Raw genomic sequence first — 19,084 nt, forward strand, 5'->3', positions numbered from 1 at the left:
CTTCCGTAAGCTACAGTACGTAATCTGCGAACGCCAGCAGATCTACTCGACGTAAAATTAGAAACAAATCACTCATCTTTATTACCTCCAACACAAAGTCATTTGTTCCACTAACTGAATCACTCATACACCAATTTTTTCTGTTATGCAAAGTAATAACTACTTTCTCACTAGGAAATGAGAGAGCACCTTCAACAGCAGATCGTTCACTTACGGTCGGTGACAATAGTTTATTAACGAGTCGGAAACGGAAAACTCCGAGTTGTCGCATTTAAACAACCTCAAATGGCACCGACCGCATCCGCAATCGAACAGTTAACTGAGGAAAGCCGATTGAGTGGCTGAGATGGTGGAAACGCTGGCCTTCCGAGCCCAAAGTTGTGGGTTCGATCACGGCTTAGATCGGTGGTATTTGAAGTAGTTGAAATACGCCTGCTTCATGTCGATAGATTTACTAGCACTTGAAGGAACTCTTGTCGGACAATATTCCGGTTTCCGGACCTCTTCGAAAGCTGTAAAAGTAGTTAGTCAGACCTAAAAGTATTATTATTGTTATGGGATGATAACCAAAGACTTCTCCATCACTAACAACCGTACAACATAGAAACCAGTATTAGCGCTGCTATTCTAATATAACATAGTCTTTTAAACATTTAATACGCACACGAATCCCAGCGTACTCAATGCAATCGAAATGTTTTTTATTATTTCACTTTTTGACTTGGAATACCGTGGCCAACAGTCATCTCTACTTTTGACTATTAATGGAAGTATCTCTCCTTATTAATAGGATCTACGACGAGAAAGAAAGGAGTCGGGTCGTGCCATCCTGTAATATGCTGGAAATGGAAGTGGGAAATCATGAAAAATAATGTCTACGATGTTCAACCCACCTGTCACCCTGTTCTGTGTTGAGGTAACTTAGTTGATAGCTGCTGTTTGCGTAGTGAAGGAAGATAAATGCGCCATCAATTAGCCGACCACTGATTGGCCAGCTGAGACAACCTGTTTGTCACAGAGACTTGCGCTTTACCTTACACCCTGTCCGTGGTCTATTGTCCCATCCACTTGATATGCACATTTTAGATTGTCTGGTCCTCAGAAGGCCTTTGTTCCTCCATATTCTATGTCATAAGATAGTCACCGGATAAGCTTCTTCCCCGTATAAGTAGCATACACAAAAAATGGATGGGAAGAATACACGTAAGTAAGTTCAAATGCGCGATCAAGTTTGTGATAGTTTTATTGGTCTAGTATTACTTTCTGGCACGTCTATTGGTCATCGTTAGTTTTCGTGTCCCGAAGAGTGGTGGGGCATAGGTAGTTCACACCGTCCCCACCGCGCAGTCGTAATCGCAACCATCGCTATTCAAGGTCGATATAAACGAGACGCGGAGCGTGGTTAACGCAGATTGGGTCGATCATCAGTTTACTACATAGCACGACATCGTGAGAAGCGGCGGGGTCCCGTAGCAGTCCATTCATCGCCGGCAGCATGAGTGCGAGGCATTTGTCAATTGGTAAGTATTTTCAAACATTGATATCATAAGTTTACTAAAGGTACTTGTTCATTTCAAACCTAGATTATTATTTTGAATATTTTCAGACGTTAATACTGGGCACAGTTTCCTTTAAACATATGTTCAGAGCCGTTTGATTGTATATGACAGAAGTACCGGTGTTTAGATGACGCGCGCTTAAGAACTCTTCTCTATAATGTTTATTTTTAAGATTATCAGACTAAAACTCGTATGAGCCGCAGTTCCCAGGTTTAGAAAATGCTGAGCAACTTTTAAGGAAAGTTTTTTCTTTTTGTAATATTTATTCTACACAAGTTCTTGAATTTGTATGTATACTTTCGTAATTTACACGTGAATTCTTGAAAGAATTGTATACAATAATACCTAATGTACAATACTTATACCTAAAAGAAACTGTGCCTAAAAACCATTACTGAAATGCGCTTTCAAAGGCACTTTGTTAAAAAATGATCATACAGAAATGACACAGAACGTGCGTAGACCTAGCAATTGGCACTACAATCAGTAATAATTTTTTTTTTTTTTTGACAGTATTTCCAACGAATGTCGTTTAGACTTTTGTAATGTACCTACGATTTTTTTTTTTTTAGCTACTTGCTGGTCTGACACTATTCATTAAGATGTTATACCAAGCATTGTTTTGAAGTTATCTGAACCATAAAACATCAAATAGTTAATCTCACGTCTAAATAGCGGTATTCTGATCTGACACGAATATTTTTAGAGTGAGTCTTTGTAAAGCAGAAGAGAGTTTTGCGAAGTATTTTCAAACTCCCGCTCTGTTCCACGCATTGTTGTCCTTTCATTTGGGGATTCGGATATCATTGGTTACCTTTTCGGAGCCTAAGTCACTCAGAGGTCTCCTTTAAACTGTCAGGGACATAGTATCATCATTACTATAACTACTTGGATACAATAATAATAATAATAATAATAATAATAATAATAATAATAATAATAATAATAATAATAATAATAATAATAATAATAATAATAATCTACGTGCTTAGCGCCCACCAACCATCACAGAAACAAGTGATGGTGTATGTGCAAGAATAGTGGCACAACTCAAAAATTAACGTTTCCGAGAAAATAAAGTTTAAACATTTAAGGCACTATATCAAATCAAGGATAATATTTTATCAGACTGTTTCTGCATGATAACATTTAACATATATTACATCATATTTTGACAGCGTTTCAATGAAATAAATCACAACTAAGAACTTTTTTTACAATTTGCTTTACGTCGTACCGAAACAGCTAGGTCTTATGGCGACGATGGGATAGGAAAGGCCTAGGAATGGGAAGGAAGCGGCCGTGGCCTTAATTAGGATACATCCCCTGCATTTTCCTGGTATGAAAATGGGAAACCAAGGGAAACCATCTTCGAGGCTGCCGACAGTGGGATTCGAACCCACTATCTCCCGGATGCAAGCTCACAGCTGCGCAGCCCTAACCATACAGCCAACTCGCCCGGTCAACTAAGAAGTATTAATGTTCTTGACTAATGATGTATTAGCATGCTGAAGTGATATAAAGGAATTTGTGATTTTTCGCAAAATTTCTTTTTACAATTTTTCTTTATGACGCACTGGCACAGATAGGTTTTACGGGCTAGGAAAGGGTTGGCAGTGGGAAGGAAGTGGCCGTGGCCTTATTAAGGCTTAACCCCAGCATTTGCCTCATGTGAAAATGGGAAAACACGGAAACGCATCTGCAGGACTGCCGAGAGTGGGGTTCGAACCCACTATCTCCCGAAAGAAAGAAAGAAAGAAAGAAAGAAAGAAGTTACACTTATAACAATTTTCTAGATCGAAGGAGTGATTATTTTTTGCTTATCGTCGTTGCCGGGACAAAACCTCTTATGTGAAAATGTTTTTGGAGATATACTGACCCGCAGCACATACATTATGAAGAGCGAGAATGCCTTCACAATATTCACACAATATGCACCTTAGATGACAGAACCTTACCGGCCAAAGTTCTAAGCTAAAATATTTCACTGCCGGGCTGAGTGGCTCAGACGGTTAAGGCGCTGGCCTTCTGACCCCAACTTGGCAGGTTCGGTCCTGGCTCAGTCCGGTGGTATTTTAAGGTGCTCAAATACGTCAGCCTCGTGTCGGTAGATTTACTAGCACGTAAAAGAACTCCTGTGGGGCTAAATTCCGGCACCTCGGCGTCTCCGAAAACCGTAAAAGAGTAGTTAGTGGGACGTAAAACAAATAACATTATTATTATTATTATTATTAAAAAAATTCACATTTGACATTTTTGGAGTTGTGCCACTATTTTTGCGGAGTTGCGAAATATCCCTCCACACAGGGTGGGCGTTAGTAAGAGCATTCGGCGTAAAATGGGGCTTAATCCACATTAGTGCCAACCCAAGATAATTGCGAGAAAGGCAAGGAAAGAAGACTAATTTTAAATGATGATATTCGATTGCTTTGCCTTGTTTGCTAGGTCCTCGCTTTCCATATTCCAAGTTGCTGTGATCCTATCCTGGCAAAGTCGTTGGACCGTTTGTGGATAAGGGAATGAATAACTGCTTGTTATATTTCAATTGTGGAGTTGCTTGTGCCAGTAAATTTGCTGGCACGTTAAAACCCCATTCAACAGCAAAATCCTGGCACTACGGCGTACCTTGTTACAAATGACAATTGAAAGAATATATAAATTGATAATTCTGTTTGTATAGCGTCATCTTGATTGCTAATATTCTTACCGAGCTCGATAGCTGCAGTCGCTTAAGTGCGGCCAGTATCCAGTATTCGGGAGATAGTAGGTTCGAACCCCACTGTCGGCAGCCCTGAAAATGGTTTTCCGTGGTTTCCCATTTTCACACCAGGCAAATGCTGGGGCTGTACCTTAATTAAGGCCACGGCCGCTTCCTTCCCACTCCCAGCCCTTCCCTGTCCCATCGTCGCCATAAGACCTATCTGTGTCGGCGCGACGTAAAGCAACAAGCTAATATTCTTAGCAGAGGGCGCGCAGTGGTACCGCAACTTCGCTGTAGCGTGCTAGAAAATTCTGACGCTAGTATGTTGCATTTTAACAGTCTTAAATGTCAACCAACTGCGGGGTTGAGTCGAAAACATAGGCATAAGGGGCGTACACAAAATTATGTGCGGCGCACAACTGGAAATTTGAAATTTATGTTGTCATTACATTCCGTAATACATAAATCATTGTTTGAACTCCTGTCTTCTGGCATGAATTGTTAACTACTAACATGTTCTGTTTTAGTGAGTAAGCATTTTACTATTGAATCCACAGCACTTGTTTGTAGTAATCTATTTCGGAGCCAAACCTAGCAGTCTCCTTATCTAATACAATCAGATACCAACAATGTTAAGTACTCTCTTTTGTAAATGTCATTTTATTCTCTGGGATTTCTTCCCGAATATTGGGCGCAAATTATTACCGTCGGCGTAATGCTCCAGACTCTAGAATATCACTGCTTGTCACTCACGATCAGCTCCTATGCAAACCTTAGAACTTCTCTGGTATACTTCACAACTGAGACTAAGCAATTATTCATTCCCTTGTTCATAAGCGGTCCAACGATGCAACGTCTTTTTAGCTCTTCCTTCAGCAATGTATATCGTCGTTGTGCCTATAAAAACTCTGTGTGATATATTTCAGCTTAGAACTCTGACCATAAAGATTCTGTTATCTAAAGTTCAGTATTGCATGAATTATATCAACGAACTTTCGTTTTAAGTGTGACATTGTCTGTTCAGAACTATACTATCGTAACTAGCATTTCTCAGATTTTATATTAAAGCAAATTTAAAGTTCCCATGTATGTCAGAACTTACCCTGGAAACGTATGGTTGTTAGCATTGACTAGAACATTGACAGTCATAAGTATCTAAGCTTTTAAATTGCTATAATGTAAAATCTGAGAAATGCTAGTTACGATAGTATTGCTCTGAACCCCTGACATTTGCTGCGGATCGTATTTTACCGACAACATTGTCACATGGCGGCATTTCGAGGCACGAAGACGATATTCAGTCTTTTCCGAATACCGTGAAGCTAGAATTATTTCGGAAGCCTTCAGCTGTATGGCGTGAACTAAAGGTACACTTTTCTAGTGTGAGCTCTGCTTAGTTCACTTACTCGTCGTAGAAATTGTAAACTCGCCTTTCACAGAAGGTTGACAGGAGAGTGGAGTGTTTGGAGATCCGATGATCGAATCTAGACATCGACAACAGCCTTATTTCCACACTCTCTTCTTATAAATACATTATTTTTTCCTCTGGGATTTCTGTCGCAATATTGGACACAAATGATTTTCCCGGTGCAATGCTCCAGGCCCTAGAATATCAGTGCTTGTCACTCACGGTCAGGTCCTATGCACACTAGAACTCTGACCTAGGATATCCGAAGTCCGAGAATGAATAAACTCAGTAAACAAATTTTGATAGTAGTAGTAGCTTAGTAGTGATAGTAGTGATGATCATAATAATGTTGTTTTGCCCGTCTCCTTGGCTGAAAGGCCAGGGTTCGATTCTCGGCCGGGTTGTGGATTTTAATTGCATATGGGCATTTTCTATTTGTTCTACTTTACATCGACACAGACAGGTCTTACGGTAACGATGGGATAGGAAAAAGCTAGGATTAGGAAGGAAGCAGCCGTGGCCTTAATTAAGGTACAACCCCAGTATTTGCCTGATGTGAAAATGGGAAACCACGGAAAACCATCTTCTTTGCTGCCAACAGCAAGGTTTTAATCCACCACCTTCCGAGTGCAAGTTAACAGATACCTTACTCAAATAGCGATCCCAACTCATTCGGTCGTATAGTTAATTCCTCTGGACTGAGAAATTTTGTTCGTCCTAATATACTTTTCTTCATCTACATGCAACACATCGCACTAACTAGTAGAGAAACACGCAATAGTGAATACATCCCTCCACCTAGAGTTAAGCGTCAGGAAGGGCACCCGATCGTAAACTGGGCCAACTTCACATAAAGTGCTGGCCTCAATGAATTGGAAGAAGAAGAAGAAGAAGAGAACGATAAAGCTATTGATTTTACGCCACTAACAACCTTTTACTGTTTTCGGGTCGGCGAAGTGCCGGATATGTTTTCCCACAAGAGATCTTTTACGAGCTTCGCATACTTTAACACCTTCAGATACGACTGGATTGAACCGGGATCGATTCCACTAACTTGCACTAAAGAAATCCAGTGCCTTGTCGTCTGAGACACTCAACCCGGTATACTTTTTCACTCTTTAATGGTGGCGCTCGTAATAAGCGCACTATTGAAACGCATGACAATTTTCCCTTCCCACCCAATTACTTGAAGACGACACTATGTGTTACGACCGGATGTCTTTCCTGTCCCCAACCTAATGTGGAGAGGTGTATTCACTATTGCGTGTTTCTGTGATGGTTGGTAGCGTTGTCTGTTTTGTATGTAAAAGAAGATATGTGCTGTAAAACGAACATAAACATGCAGTTCAAGAACCACAGGAATTGGCAGGACGTGGCTAAAATCCCCGGCCTGGGCGGGAATTAACTCAGAGCCCTCTGAATCAAAGGCCGCAACGCTGGATGGATGCACTGGAGCCTTCGATGACTATTTTTTCAGACGACGCTTCGCTTCACACACGCTGAGATTATGTTTTCGTTTGTTCACACTGCTGCAACGTTTAATAATTTATGTGTAGCCAGCATCTGTAGCCTATTTAAAACGGCATATGGAATGCATTCTACGAAACTTCCATTTTGTCAGAGATTTTCGTAATCATTGAGCCAATTCTGTAATAATGTAACGTGTTCTGTAGATATAAACGTTACCCACTGTCAGATGAATTTTAAATAATGTCTTTGCGCTTAAAAAACCGGTATGTGATAATTAGAGCCTGGATTATATGTAATTACATATTCTGTTACCATATATGTACAGTAGCTACAAGAAAAGCTAAAATGTCGGCGAATCACACTAAAAGGGCCATTATTCCAGGAGTTGAAAGTTACGTATTTTTACATTTTTCGATGCATAATAAATATTTTGATAAACATTACATATTTCAAATATTTTGAAGATTATAGCGCATTTGAAAGAAAACACAATTCTTTTTTCACTATTTTTACACCGATTGAAGTTTATTGTTAAACACTTGAAAATAGTTTTAAAAGCCTGTACGTCTCTAAAATCTAAAAATAGTTTAATAATTGAAAGTGAAGTATTCTGTCAAAGAATCGCATCCCTTAGGTATGTTGACGGTGCAAGTCTTGGGTGTCTTGAGCGGTGTCTATCAATCTTCCCTTGCACAAATTTTGTCACATTGTTTTCCTCTCATGTTTAGTGACTCTTCTTTTGTAATCCCTTCGCCAGTATTCGGTTTAATACCATATGTCAAAAGCACCTTTTTTCTTTCTTTCTTTCTTCTTCAGTTATTCCATTAATTTCCATAAAGAGCTACAGTCCACACACAAGTCTTCAGGAACATTTTTCTAATAAGCATATTTATGTTTGATGAGATCAAATTTCTTCTCTCTTAATAAGGACCTTCCTTGCTTGAGCAAGTCTAAAATTAAATATTTCTTTGCCGGGCAATTTGGAATACGCACCATTTACAGTCCCTGGCCAAATTAATATGACCACCTAAGGAAACCTAGGAAAATAAACTTTAAATTGCCTTTATGCATTTCATTCATGTTTTATTTATCTTAATTGTGTGAAATGTGACTAGACTTATACATATACATATAGAATAACACAACTAATCACAAAACTCAGATTTGAACCCTCATTTAATTGTCAATACTAGTATTTTGTCAGTCCTCCTTTTGCTGCAGTAACGGCCTGCACTCTGCGAGGCATGCTATCTATGCATCGTAAGCTCATATCCTTCAATTGCTGGTTGTGGTGCCAGTGGAATATGATCCGTTCAAGTAAATGTATCCTCGTAGTGACATTGTCTTTTGCCACTTCCCTCTTTAACAGTTCCCATACATTCTCAATTGGGTTGAGGTCGGGAGAATTACCTGGCCAGTCCAACAGAGGAACTTCCTTTTCCTTCAAGAATTTGACAGTCTTTGCCGTATGGCAGGGCGCACCATCTTGCATAAATATTTTCTTTTCATCTCCTTTGAACCAGTCCCGGAGTTGTGGAAGAAGTCGAGTTTGCAGAACATTGATGTACTGTTCTTGTTTCATCGTACCTTCAACGATGTACAGCCTACCCAGACCTCTCCCACTAATCACTGACCATATCATCACCGAAGTTGGATGTTTGATAGTCTTTATCACACAATCTTCACTGAATTTTTCCAATGGCCTTCTCTTAATAAACTGAGCCTTGTTCATTAAAATCTGGAAGGTACTTTCGTCACTAAAGCATACCTGAAACACAAAAGCACTTTGTACATTTTTTAAAACTATGGATAATTTTCAAATCAAATGAAGAGTTGGAAAACATACTGATCTCCAGTCTTCTACAGTGAAGTGTTTGTGCGCCTTAGCCCATTCCAACCGTTGCTTCATCATCCGATTAAGTCTTGGCTTGCGAGCAGGTCTGCAGCTTTTGTAGCCCAAGTCTGCCAGTCTCCGCCGAACTGTTCTGGTATGGAATTCCTGCATCGTTTAATTTCCTTCTTATGATGCTGTTCGTTGCTGCTCTATCTTCTATTATTATTTTTCTCAACATTCGTTCACCGCGAGGTGACAGCACCTTTTTTCTGCCACACTTGGCCTTACGATTCGATGCCAGAGTGTTCTTTTCACGTAACCTACGACTGATATTAGCCACTGAAGTTTTTGAAACTCCAACTTTTTTGCTATTTCTCGCTGTGAAAGATTAGTTTCAGTCAAAAGACCTTGAATCATTCCCCTTTTGTTTGGTGACAGGTCCTTTTCTAAGCCCATTTCTGAAAACATAATGATTTGAGGTTAGAATTGGAAAATGTTGTTAATTTTCCACCAAAGGAGCATAAACTTATCGTGAACGGACATGAAATATAGGTACATGCAAACAGAAATGAAAATAATTGATTAGGTTTAACTTACCATTAGAATTTTACCTTTAAAAAGCAACTTGTGTGCAGAGAAAATGAATACAAGAGCGACACGCATTTCCCTCCATAAGTATAAATTGGCGCCAACATGTAAACAGTGTGTCCAACATACAATATTTTTCACAATTCTTCGACTTAAATGTTTCCTTGATATATAAATGCACTTACAGTCTTCCTACAAACACTTTCCAGTGACGAAAATGGTTAAATGAATCCATAAAGAGAGAACATATGAGGTGGTCATATTAATTTGGCCAGGGACTGTACTTCATTTGAAGTTGAAAGGACTTTTTCTGTACATAAGAACATCCCAACAGACAGACGGCATTCGATGACCGCAGAAAATGAGGAAAACTATTTAGTTATTAATTGTGTCTCCAAATGAAATCCAGAGTTTGAATAACATCTGCACTTTTAACTTTTTTCGGTTTTGTTTCCCTTCTGTGTACAAGAATACATCAAATAAAGCTTAGACATTAACTTAAATATTTTTTTTTATTTGATACGTAAACTACATATTTTGCCAAATTAGCTATCTTATATATCTATGTGCATATTTCTCATTTTTATATTATATATAATCTGGGCTCTAGTGATAATATTTCAGCTTAGAACTCTGACCAGAAACGTTCTGTCATCTAAGGTTCAGTATTGCATGAACTATATCATCCAATTAGGGGCTGCCTGGCCGAGGCGGTAAAGGCGTGCTCGGTTCGCCCGGAAGGACGTCGTAAAATTTAAGAATCGAGATTTCCACTTCCGGAGGTGCATATGGCCCTGAGGTTCACTCAGCCTACACCAAAAATGAGTACCAGGTTAATTCCTGGGGGCAAAGGCGGCCGGGCATAGAGTTAACTACTCCAACCCATCACGTGCCGCGATTAACAATGGTGGAAGCCTTTACCTTCCACTCCTCCAAGGGCCTCCATGGCCTGTATGGAGGTGACTTTGTCTTTTTATATCAACCAATTTTCGTTCTAAGTGATACATTGCTGTGGATCAGTATTTCTCCCCTGAACATTGTCACATAACGGTATTTCGAGGTGCAACGACAATATATTGTAAACTCATGTTATATTTATGACTGGGTTAACATCGACTCCATTTGTGCAAAGTTTCATGGAAACTATCTCATTGATTCAAGTTACATGTCTGGCTCCTTCCTAAATAAAAGTTTTGCACAGCGGCCTTCGGTTCAGAGAGATCCGGGTTAGATTCCCGGTCGAGGATAGCCTCGTCTGATTAATAACTCTTACCCTGGGACTGGGTCTTTGTGTTCGTGTTGAAATATACGTAAGTACACCACATCGTACAAAATCAACATTAAACATCGTAGTAAAAAATCATATATAATTAGTTTCATTAACATGTGTCAAAATGCAAATTAGGACGCTAACTGTATTGTCAAACAAGGCCGAACGTCAGAATTTAAAATTTAAAGTAAAAAATAAAAAAGAGGTTGCGTAGTTCCGTGTACAGAAGTTTCGCACAAACGCTGACTTCAAATATTACTGTTCATGGATTCTTAACATGGACGATGTGAAGTACATTTTGGTTAAATATCATGATTAGTGCTTTAAAGATTCATCTAGATCGTAAACGTATGTTTGTGTGTTTATTTTTGCTGGTTGTATATTTAGTGATGCTCTTTTGTTGATGTCTCTCTATCTGAGAATACTGATCCTCACTACAACAGTATTTGATAATTGTAAACCATCTAAATATTAATACTGTACATGAAATTTCACACGATATTTACAGGACAAAATTGGGCATAATGCTAAGTTTATTCATGTTTGAAACTTGAATATGTTTTATTGTATTGTTTGTAACCAGTTTTATGTTAGGGCACAATGTTTTATACATCTAAGTGATTTTAGCCCGTAAGCTGGATAAGAGTATATTAATAGAATCTCGAAGCATGTACTTATATTTCTTTATGTATTTGAAGTATTAGCAAATATGCTTTGAATTGTATTGAAAAGGCAGATCTTTAAATAATTAATAGCAGTGATACTGATCGTCCCTGAATATTCAGGTACTTGTAGCATTTTTCGGGATAAAATCAGTATTAATAATATTGCACTGCCACAGTCTTAAAAGTATAAAGCACCGAGTTGGCCATGTGGCTTGGGTCGCGCTGCTGTGAGCTTACATTCGTGAGATAGTGGGTCCGAACCCCACTGTCGGCAGCCCTGAATATGGTTTTCCGTGGTTTCTCATTTTCACACCAGGCAAATGCTGTGGCTGTACCTTAATTAAGGCCACGGCTGCTTCCTTCCCATCCCACCGTCGCCATAAGACTTGTCTGTCTCGGTGCGATGTAAAGGTTATTTTAAAAAAGAAAAGTATAAAAATCAACGATCTTTTAGGCAAAGAAATCCAATAAAAGAATCACTTACAAGCAAAGCCATAAAGCCGAAATATACGCATAAGTCATTTTCATAAATTTATGAAGGTGATGACCTCTAAAGCAATTATGGTCCCTTGTATAACTCATATCAACTTCCATGATGATTATCTGAGTTACGCAATGTCTATATAACACTTGCAGATACTTCTTTTTTGGCCTTTTACCAGTTACCTGGAGTTTGTATTTTGTAGGGGTTTAGCCCACTTTTACTGTCGGTTGCTTTTCCTGATACCAATCCTATGACGAAAGATGTATTCATTACTACACGTTTCTGTGGTGGCTTGTAGTGTGGTGTGTTGTATGTTAATTTAAATGTGTATTTTAAGACTACCACAAACACTCAGCCCAGGATCTGGAGGAATTAACCAGACGAGGTTAAAATCCCCAGCCCGGCCGGGAATTGAATCCGGGACCGACTGAAGGGAAGGCCACTACATGAGCCCTTCAGCCGAGAAGCCAGCCAACACTTATAGATACCATCTTAAATTTATGTGATTCGGGCAAGTGGAGTTCCTTGTACATCCACTTTTAGTGCATGGTTTGTGACGATTTCGCTACAGCCTAGGTTACTGAGCTTTCGATTCACACATCTGAATGTAATACGCAGTTGGCGGACTACATATGCCTATTGGTTATTTTTCAATTATTTATGCAGTAGTTTATTAATCCTCCGGATCCTTTCAGAGTACTGGCCTTCCGCTCCGATGCTCCCGGATTCGATTCCTGCCTGGGTTGAGGATTTTAACTGCGTATAGTTAATTCCTCTGGCTCATCTTCTTACACTTCCCTTCATCGACACACTACGCTACACTACTAACCACAACAGAAACACCCAATAATGAATACCTCCTCCACATACGGTAGGACATCCGGCCGTAAAACTGGCCTAAATGAACATAAATACATAGGGAAAATGGCCAGGAGAAGAACTAGAGTAATCCTGTGTGTGTGATGGGGGTGGGGTGGGGTGGGGTTGCTGTTTGGACAGGAGTTTTCGGAATCGTCATTAGAACAGTGTAGATGTAGAGGAATAGCTACATAATGCCTGGATCAATTCGTCTCATGAGAGTTTTTTACGAGTGTCTCTAAGAGGATGCCGTAAGAGGTGAAGCGATAACATTGCTACAGGAGCATCATTCGGAGAAGGCTATAACTATTGTAGAAAAACAAGTCATGTTGCTCTCCAGTTTCTTCTTAATCATTTGATATGTCAAGTTCCGTTTCATTAGCCTACATTTATCGTCTGCGAGTTATTTTTTACATCATGGTAACTCAAATAGGTTTCCGTTGACGATTGTATAGGAGGGACCTACAAATGTGAAGGAAGATTTTTGCTGTTTAACTAACGTCGCTGTAAAACATGGAAGACTTCCGTCGACGCAGGATGGGAAAATGCTAAGTTCGTCTTAAGGCTAAGGTCGTCTTAAGGTAAAACATCATTTTTTATTTCTTTTCTACTGTACTCTTTTACGCAATGAAACAGATAGGTCTTCTGGTGGTGCGGCGGTAGGCTGGGACGGAGCTAGAGCTGGAATGGAAGCGACCTTGGCCTTAATGAAGGTACAGCCCCAGCATTTGCCTGGTCAAAAGTGGGAAATCACGGAAAATCATCTTCAGGGCAGCCGACGGTGGGATTCGAACACATCATCACACTAATGGAAGCTTACAGCAACGCGGAACGTTCAATACCCTGAGAGTTAATAAATGGATTGACGCTCGTGGTGCAGTTATGATAGGTGATGGTGATGGTTAATTGACAGCTCTAACTTACTGCACGTTCTCGAATCCAGCACCAGCGGCTGGACTAATTCAGTTTCAAAATTTCGGCGTGCCTCGTTCGGTTTTAGGCGACGAGGTTTCGTTACTCTCTTGCTCCAAAGAAGTGATCACACTATCTCTTAGTTCAGTTGCTTGTGATTTCCAGCATTTTCGCGAGAGATAAATCTCCAATATTTTCTGACTACCCGTTCTATTCCGGCCCATGAGAGCTCTATGGCAATTAGTTCATCATTCATGCTGGGTGATTGGCGATTGACAGTATATCACAATGACTGGAAGTAAGAATTTTTGGATTATTCGACTGAACGTTGAGAAAGTGGCTTACCTTATCTAAATGTGAACAGTGGTAGAGGGTATTAAATACTGCATAACGAGAGCGTCGGCCGCGTGGTTAAGAACACTGAGCTGTGAGCTTGCATTCAGGAGATAGTTGGTTCGAAACCTACCGCCGGCAGCCCAGAAGATGGTTTTCAGTGTTTTCCCAATTTCACACCAGGAAAATGCTTGGTGACTGTACCTTAATTGAGGTCAAGGCCGCTTCTTTACCACTCCTAGCCCTTTTCTGTCCCATCGTTGCCATAAGACTTATCTGTGTTGGTGTGACGTAAACAAATTGTAAAACAAAACAAAAAACCCAAAACAACAACATTATGACGGATGATGGAAAGAGATTGTGCAGTAGTTTTAAGGGCTCTATTTTGTAATTTACTTCGTTCACTTGCCCGTAATAACCATCATTGATTCTTCTGGCTATGTATGTAAGAAAACATTTTTCCAAAAATTGTTCTGACTCCACATACACTTCGGAGCATCCCAAATTTTAACTAGATCGGAGAGCTTGACGATAAACAGGAAGTGTCAATACAAGGCACGGGCTAAAGAGAGAGAGGCTTATTGATGTTATATGATTCTTGTTATCTATAGACGTGTCAGCTTTCAAACTCTCTCGTCTCGAGCCTTCGTTCCCTTTTCCTTTAGCCCTGTTTCACACGTATCTGGAACTTAAGATACACTGTTACGCGATGAAATATATTTTACCCAATTGTATAAGGCCCTCCTCTCATAATTAGCCTATGCTTCTTTTTACAATATTTGTGTATAACGATCTGGATATCCGCAAGTTGTTTTTTAGATTGTCATTTTTTCTCAGCATATTGTTCCTGTTGGTGTTGCGTTGACGATCTGTTATTGCAAGACTTTTCAGGCTACTGCGTAGCCATTGTTGGTAAAGGTCTTTAGACGCCATAATTCCATGAAAAATAAAAAATCTACAACCTACTTCCAGTCATTCGACCTGGTCAGGAATGAAATGAATGAAGTTCCATTAGCGGCGATGATAGGAATTGTACCGACTGCCGAAGCCTGTCGCACTTCTTTTTTTTTGCTACGGGCTTTACGTCGCACCGACACAGATAGGTCTTATGGCGACGATGGGATAGGAAAGGCCTAGGAGTTGGAAGGAAGCGGCCGTGGCCTTAATTAAGGTACAGCCCCAGCATTTGCCTGGTGTGAAAATGGGAAACCACGGAAAACCATCTTCAGGGCTGCCAATAGTGGGATTCGAACCTACTATCTCCCGGATGCAAGCTCACAGCCGCGCACCTCTACACGCACGGTCAACTCGCCCGGTGTGTCGCACTTCTCTGGGGCAATGATTAATGACTGACATATGAAATGAAACGATACTGGAGAGTATTGCTGGAGTAAAAGTGACAGGGAAAACCGGAGTACCCGGAGAAAAACCTGCTCCGCCTCCGAATTGTCCAACACAAATCTCACATGGAGTGATCGGGATTTGAACCACGGAACCCAGCGGTGAGAGGACGGCGCGCTGCCGCCTGATCGACGGAGGATCCTACCCATAATACCATGTTTCTTGTAACATATTGGTGGATCTTCAAAGTAAAGTATTGGCGGTTTTAATGTCAATTCTTAAATTTTGGACGTCATTTTATCATATTTAAGATTTTCAAATTTATCACTTAACAACAAAGTGGAAACATTTATAGCTGGTTAATCTTTATATCCACGTTTGGTATCTGTAGACTTCAGATATATCACGATAGATAAATGCCAATACTCACACTTAATGCTAGTGGTTTCAGATCTTTCATTCCAAGTAGCATGGTAAAAGAAGTTGTTGCATTCGGGGATAGTGGGTTCGAACCCTACTGTAGGCAGCCCTGAAGATTGTTTTTCCGAGGTTTTCCATTTACACACCAGGAAAATGCTGGGGCTATACCTTAATTAAGGCCACGGCCACTTCCTTCCCACTCCTAGCCCTTTGCTATCCCATCGTCGCCATAAGAACTATCTGTGTCTGTGCGACGTAAAAATTTGTAAAAAAAGTTGTGAGTTTTAAAAATGGACATATTCTACCTATCGAGAAAGAAGACTATCTTTCCCCTAAAGGATGCGTTTCCTTAATTGAAGATCTTACGATAAAGATATAATGTTTTCAAAATGGATTTCTGTACTACTACCACTAGAGGACCTGATGGCTCCTTTGTACTCTAGAAACTGACGTTGTGCAGACGTGCAATGAGGAGTACTGCTGTCTTTCTTTTTTACAAATTTCCTTACGTTGCACCGACACAGACAGGTCATATGCCGACAATGGAATAGGAAAGTACTAGGAGTGGGAGGGAATTGACCGTGGCCTCGATTAAGGTACAGTCCCAGCATTTGCCTGGTGTGAAAATGGGGAACCACTGTAAACCATCTTAAGGGCTACCGATTACAAGCTAACAGGTGTGTGACCCAAACTGCGCAGCCACTGGCTCGGTACTGCTGTCTTGAGCAATTGGTCATGCGACTGGTGCATAGTACATTAATGATAGGAATTTACTAGCATACCGCATGAAACGTTCAAAATGCCCTCCGTCAGCATTGAGGCCTGCATTAATCCGCCGCGTCAGCGCACCCGGGATTGAAAGAATTCTCGATTTTATGTAATGTGCTGCGGGTCAGTATTTCACCCACAGTATTATCGCATAGCGTTTTCCTCAGGCGCAAGGACGATATTTCTTTCTTCCACCTGTGAGGAATGCGTCCTGAAAGTTTGATCGTACCTTATTGTTACACCCTACAGGGGTCCCGGGTTCGATTCCCGGCAGGGTCGGAATTTTAACCATAATTGGTTAGTCCCCTTGGCACGGGGACTGGGTGTATGTGCCGTCTTCATCATCATTTTCCATGGCTAAATGGTTAGCGTGCTGGCCTTTGGTCACAGGGGTCCCGGGTTCGATTCAAGGCAGGGTCGGGAATTTTAACCATGATTGGTTAATTTCGCTGGCACGGGGCTGGATGTATGTGTCGTCTTCATTATCATTCCATCCTCATCATAACGCGCAGATCGCCTACGGGAGTCAAATCAAAAGACCTGCATCTGGCGAGCCGATCTTGTCCTCGGACACTCCCGGCACTAAAAGCCATACGTCATTCCATTTCATCATCATTTCATCCTCATCACGACACGCAGGTTGCCTACGGGAGTCAAGTCAAAAGACCTGCACCAGGCCTCTTCGGAGGCCACACACCATTAAATTATTGTTACACCCTGTATAAAAGGAAGTAAGGTATTTTATCTTTTCTTAGGAATGGTTAATGCTGATGATAGTTAAAGTGAAATACTGTACAGCACAGCACGGTTTATATTGGCATATAACAGGGCCTCTCAGGGTGCATGCGCGTGGTGCATGCACTGTGCACGGTGCAAAAGACGACTTCGCTTGGTTGACCAGAGTGCAGACCCCCCACTCCTCTCTCCCTACACCTGTCTCCCCGTTCGGCCTCTCTCCGCGTTCCTCACCTTCACTGCTGTTTCTCCCCCACTGCGAAATGTTTACGTGTGGTGAGCGGAGACGCACAGTTGTATGGGACAAGGTTACCAGTGTTATTAAAAAAATTAAAAAAGTGAATTAGAAATACACATACATGTTTGAGAGGAATGTAAACATAATTTAAAAAAAATGCAGAACCCGTAACCAAAATGAAAATGCTACAGTACTGGAACAAAACTCATTTGTGGATATAGAATGCTCTTCTTCAAGCTGTTTCAACTTCCTTAATTCTTTCTCTCTGACGTCTCCTATGATTTCACAATAATTTTCCGAATGTAGTCTGTTGTAGTGTCTTTCAATAGATGATTTTCTTACGCACGTAATTATCGTCCCACGGATTAAGCATTTGGCGTTATCGTCACGATAAACAAACAAAAAAAAATACGAAAGTTCCCAGTTCGATTGAAATGGACTTTCGGAAGTCTTTGCTTTCTTCGAAACAGGTTGCTCCATTATTGTGTTGTTGTCGTGCGCTTGTCTATTTCACTGATAAACACGTCGTCTACCACCAAACGCTTCGTCGCTCTCAGCACACTACACCACCCGAGTCAAGCCGAGTTGAGGCGAAGCGTACCGATGCACAGTGCACAGAGCCTATGCACCTCGCTCTGCACGCGTGAGAGTTTGGGCGTTTGAGAGGCCCTGGCATATAAGATGACAATAGTAACCCCAGTCGGTCGGTAAACTTACTTTGAGACCTATGTGAACATCGTTCTAAGCGCCAGCATAAGAAATATACTTACACTGCGGTGATCTCTAGTTCATTATCTCGTGAGTTCATATGTCTCATTGATTGTTAGCGACTTCTGAATAGTATATTGTGATAGCTGTTCATTTTTGTGAAGTTATAATTCTGAGGAAAGACGTCACTTGGTGTTTACGTGTAGATTTAAAGGCGTGCCGAAGCAAGGAAGGTCGTATTTCCCTGCCGATATCTATAGAAACTTATTTAGAGAGGCAGAAAGCCAAATTTGATTACCACCACAGTGCCACAGTGTTTATATCACGGCACCTCAAACACGTTAGCAATATATATATATATATATTGCTATTTGCTTTACGGCGCACCGACACAGATAGGTCTTATGGCGAAGATAGGACAGGAAAGGCCTAGGAGTGGGAACGAAGCGGCCGCGGCCTTAATTAAGGTACAGCCTCAGAATTCGCCTGGTGTGAAAATGGGAAACCACTGAAAACCATCTTCAGTTCTGCCGACACTGGGGTTCGAACCCACTATCTCCCGGATGTAAGCTCAAAGCTGTGCGACCCTAACCGCACGGTCAACTCGCCCGGTTTTTACAATATGTAATGCAGGCCAATGTCTGAGACAAATAGTGACTCTAAACTCAGATCACATTCGATATTTGTCCGACAGAACTTGGCTAGAGTACCCATTTCTGCTACTGACCGCATTCGAATTATGACATTCCTGCAAGAAAGATGGCTACAAGGGGATGTTGCCGCTTGTGTTAG

At 40.8% G+C, this 19,084-nt stretch overlaps 1 protein-coding gene across 1 annotated transcript in view; it reads left to right on the top strand.

The window, feature by feature from the left end:
* Positions 1-1,422: 1,422 nt before the first annotated feature.
* LOC136863609 (pyrimidodiazepine synthase) overlaps positions 1,423-19,084 on the top strand; it is a 165,793-nt gene continuing 148,131 nt past the window's right edge. Inside the window, exon 1 of the mRNA XM_067139979.2 lies at positions 1,423-1,520. Within this exon, the coding sequence (XP_066996080.1) occupies positions 1,496-1,520 (25 nt within the window). The 5' untranslated portion in view covers positions 1,423-1,495. The remainder of the gene's footprint in view (positions 1,521-19,084) is intronic.

This window comes from Anabrus simplex, chromosome 2 (assembly GCF_040414725.1).
Source record: "Anabrus simplex isolate iqAnaSimp1 chromosome 2, ASM4041472v1, whole genome shotgun sequence".
Classification (NCBI taxonomy): Eukaryota; Metazoa; Arthropoda; class Insecta; order Orthoptera; family Tettigoniidae; genus Anabrus; species Anabrus simplex.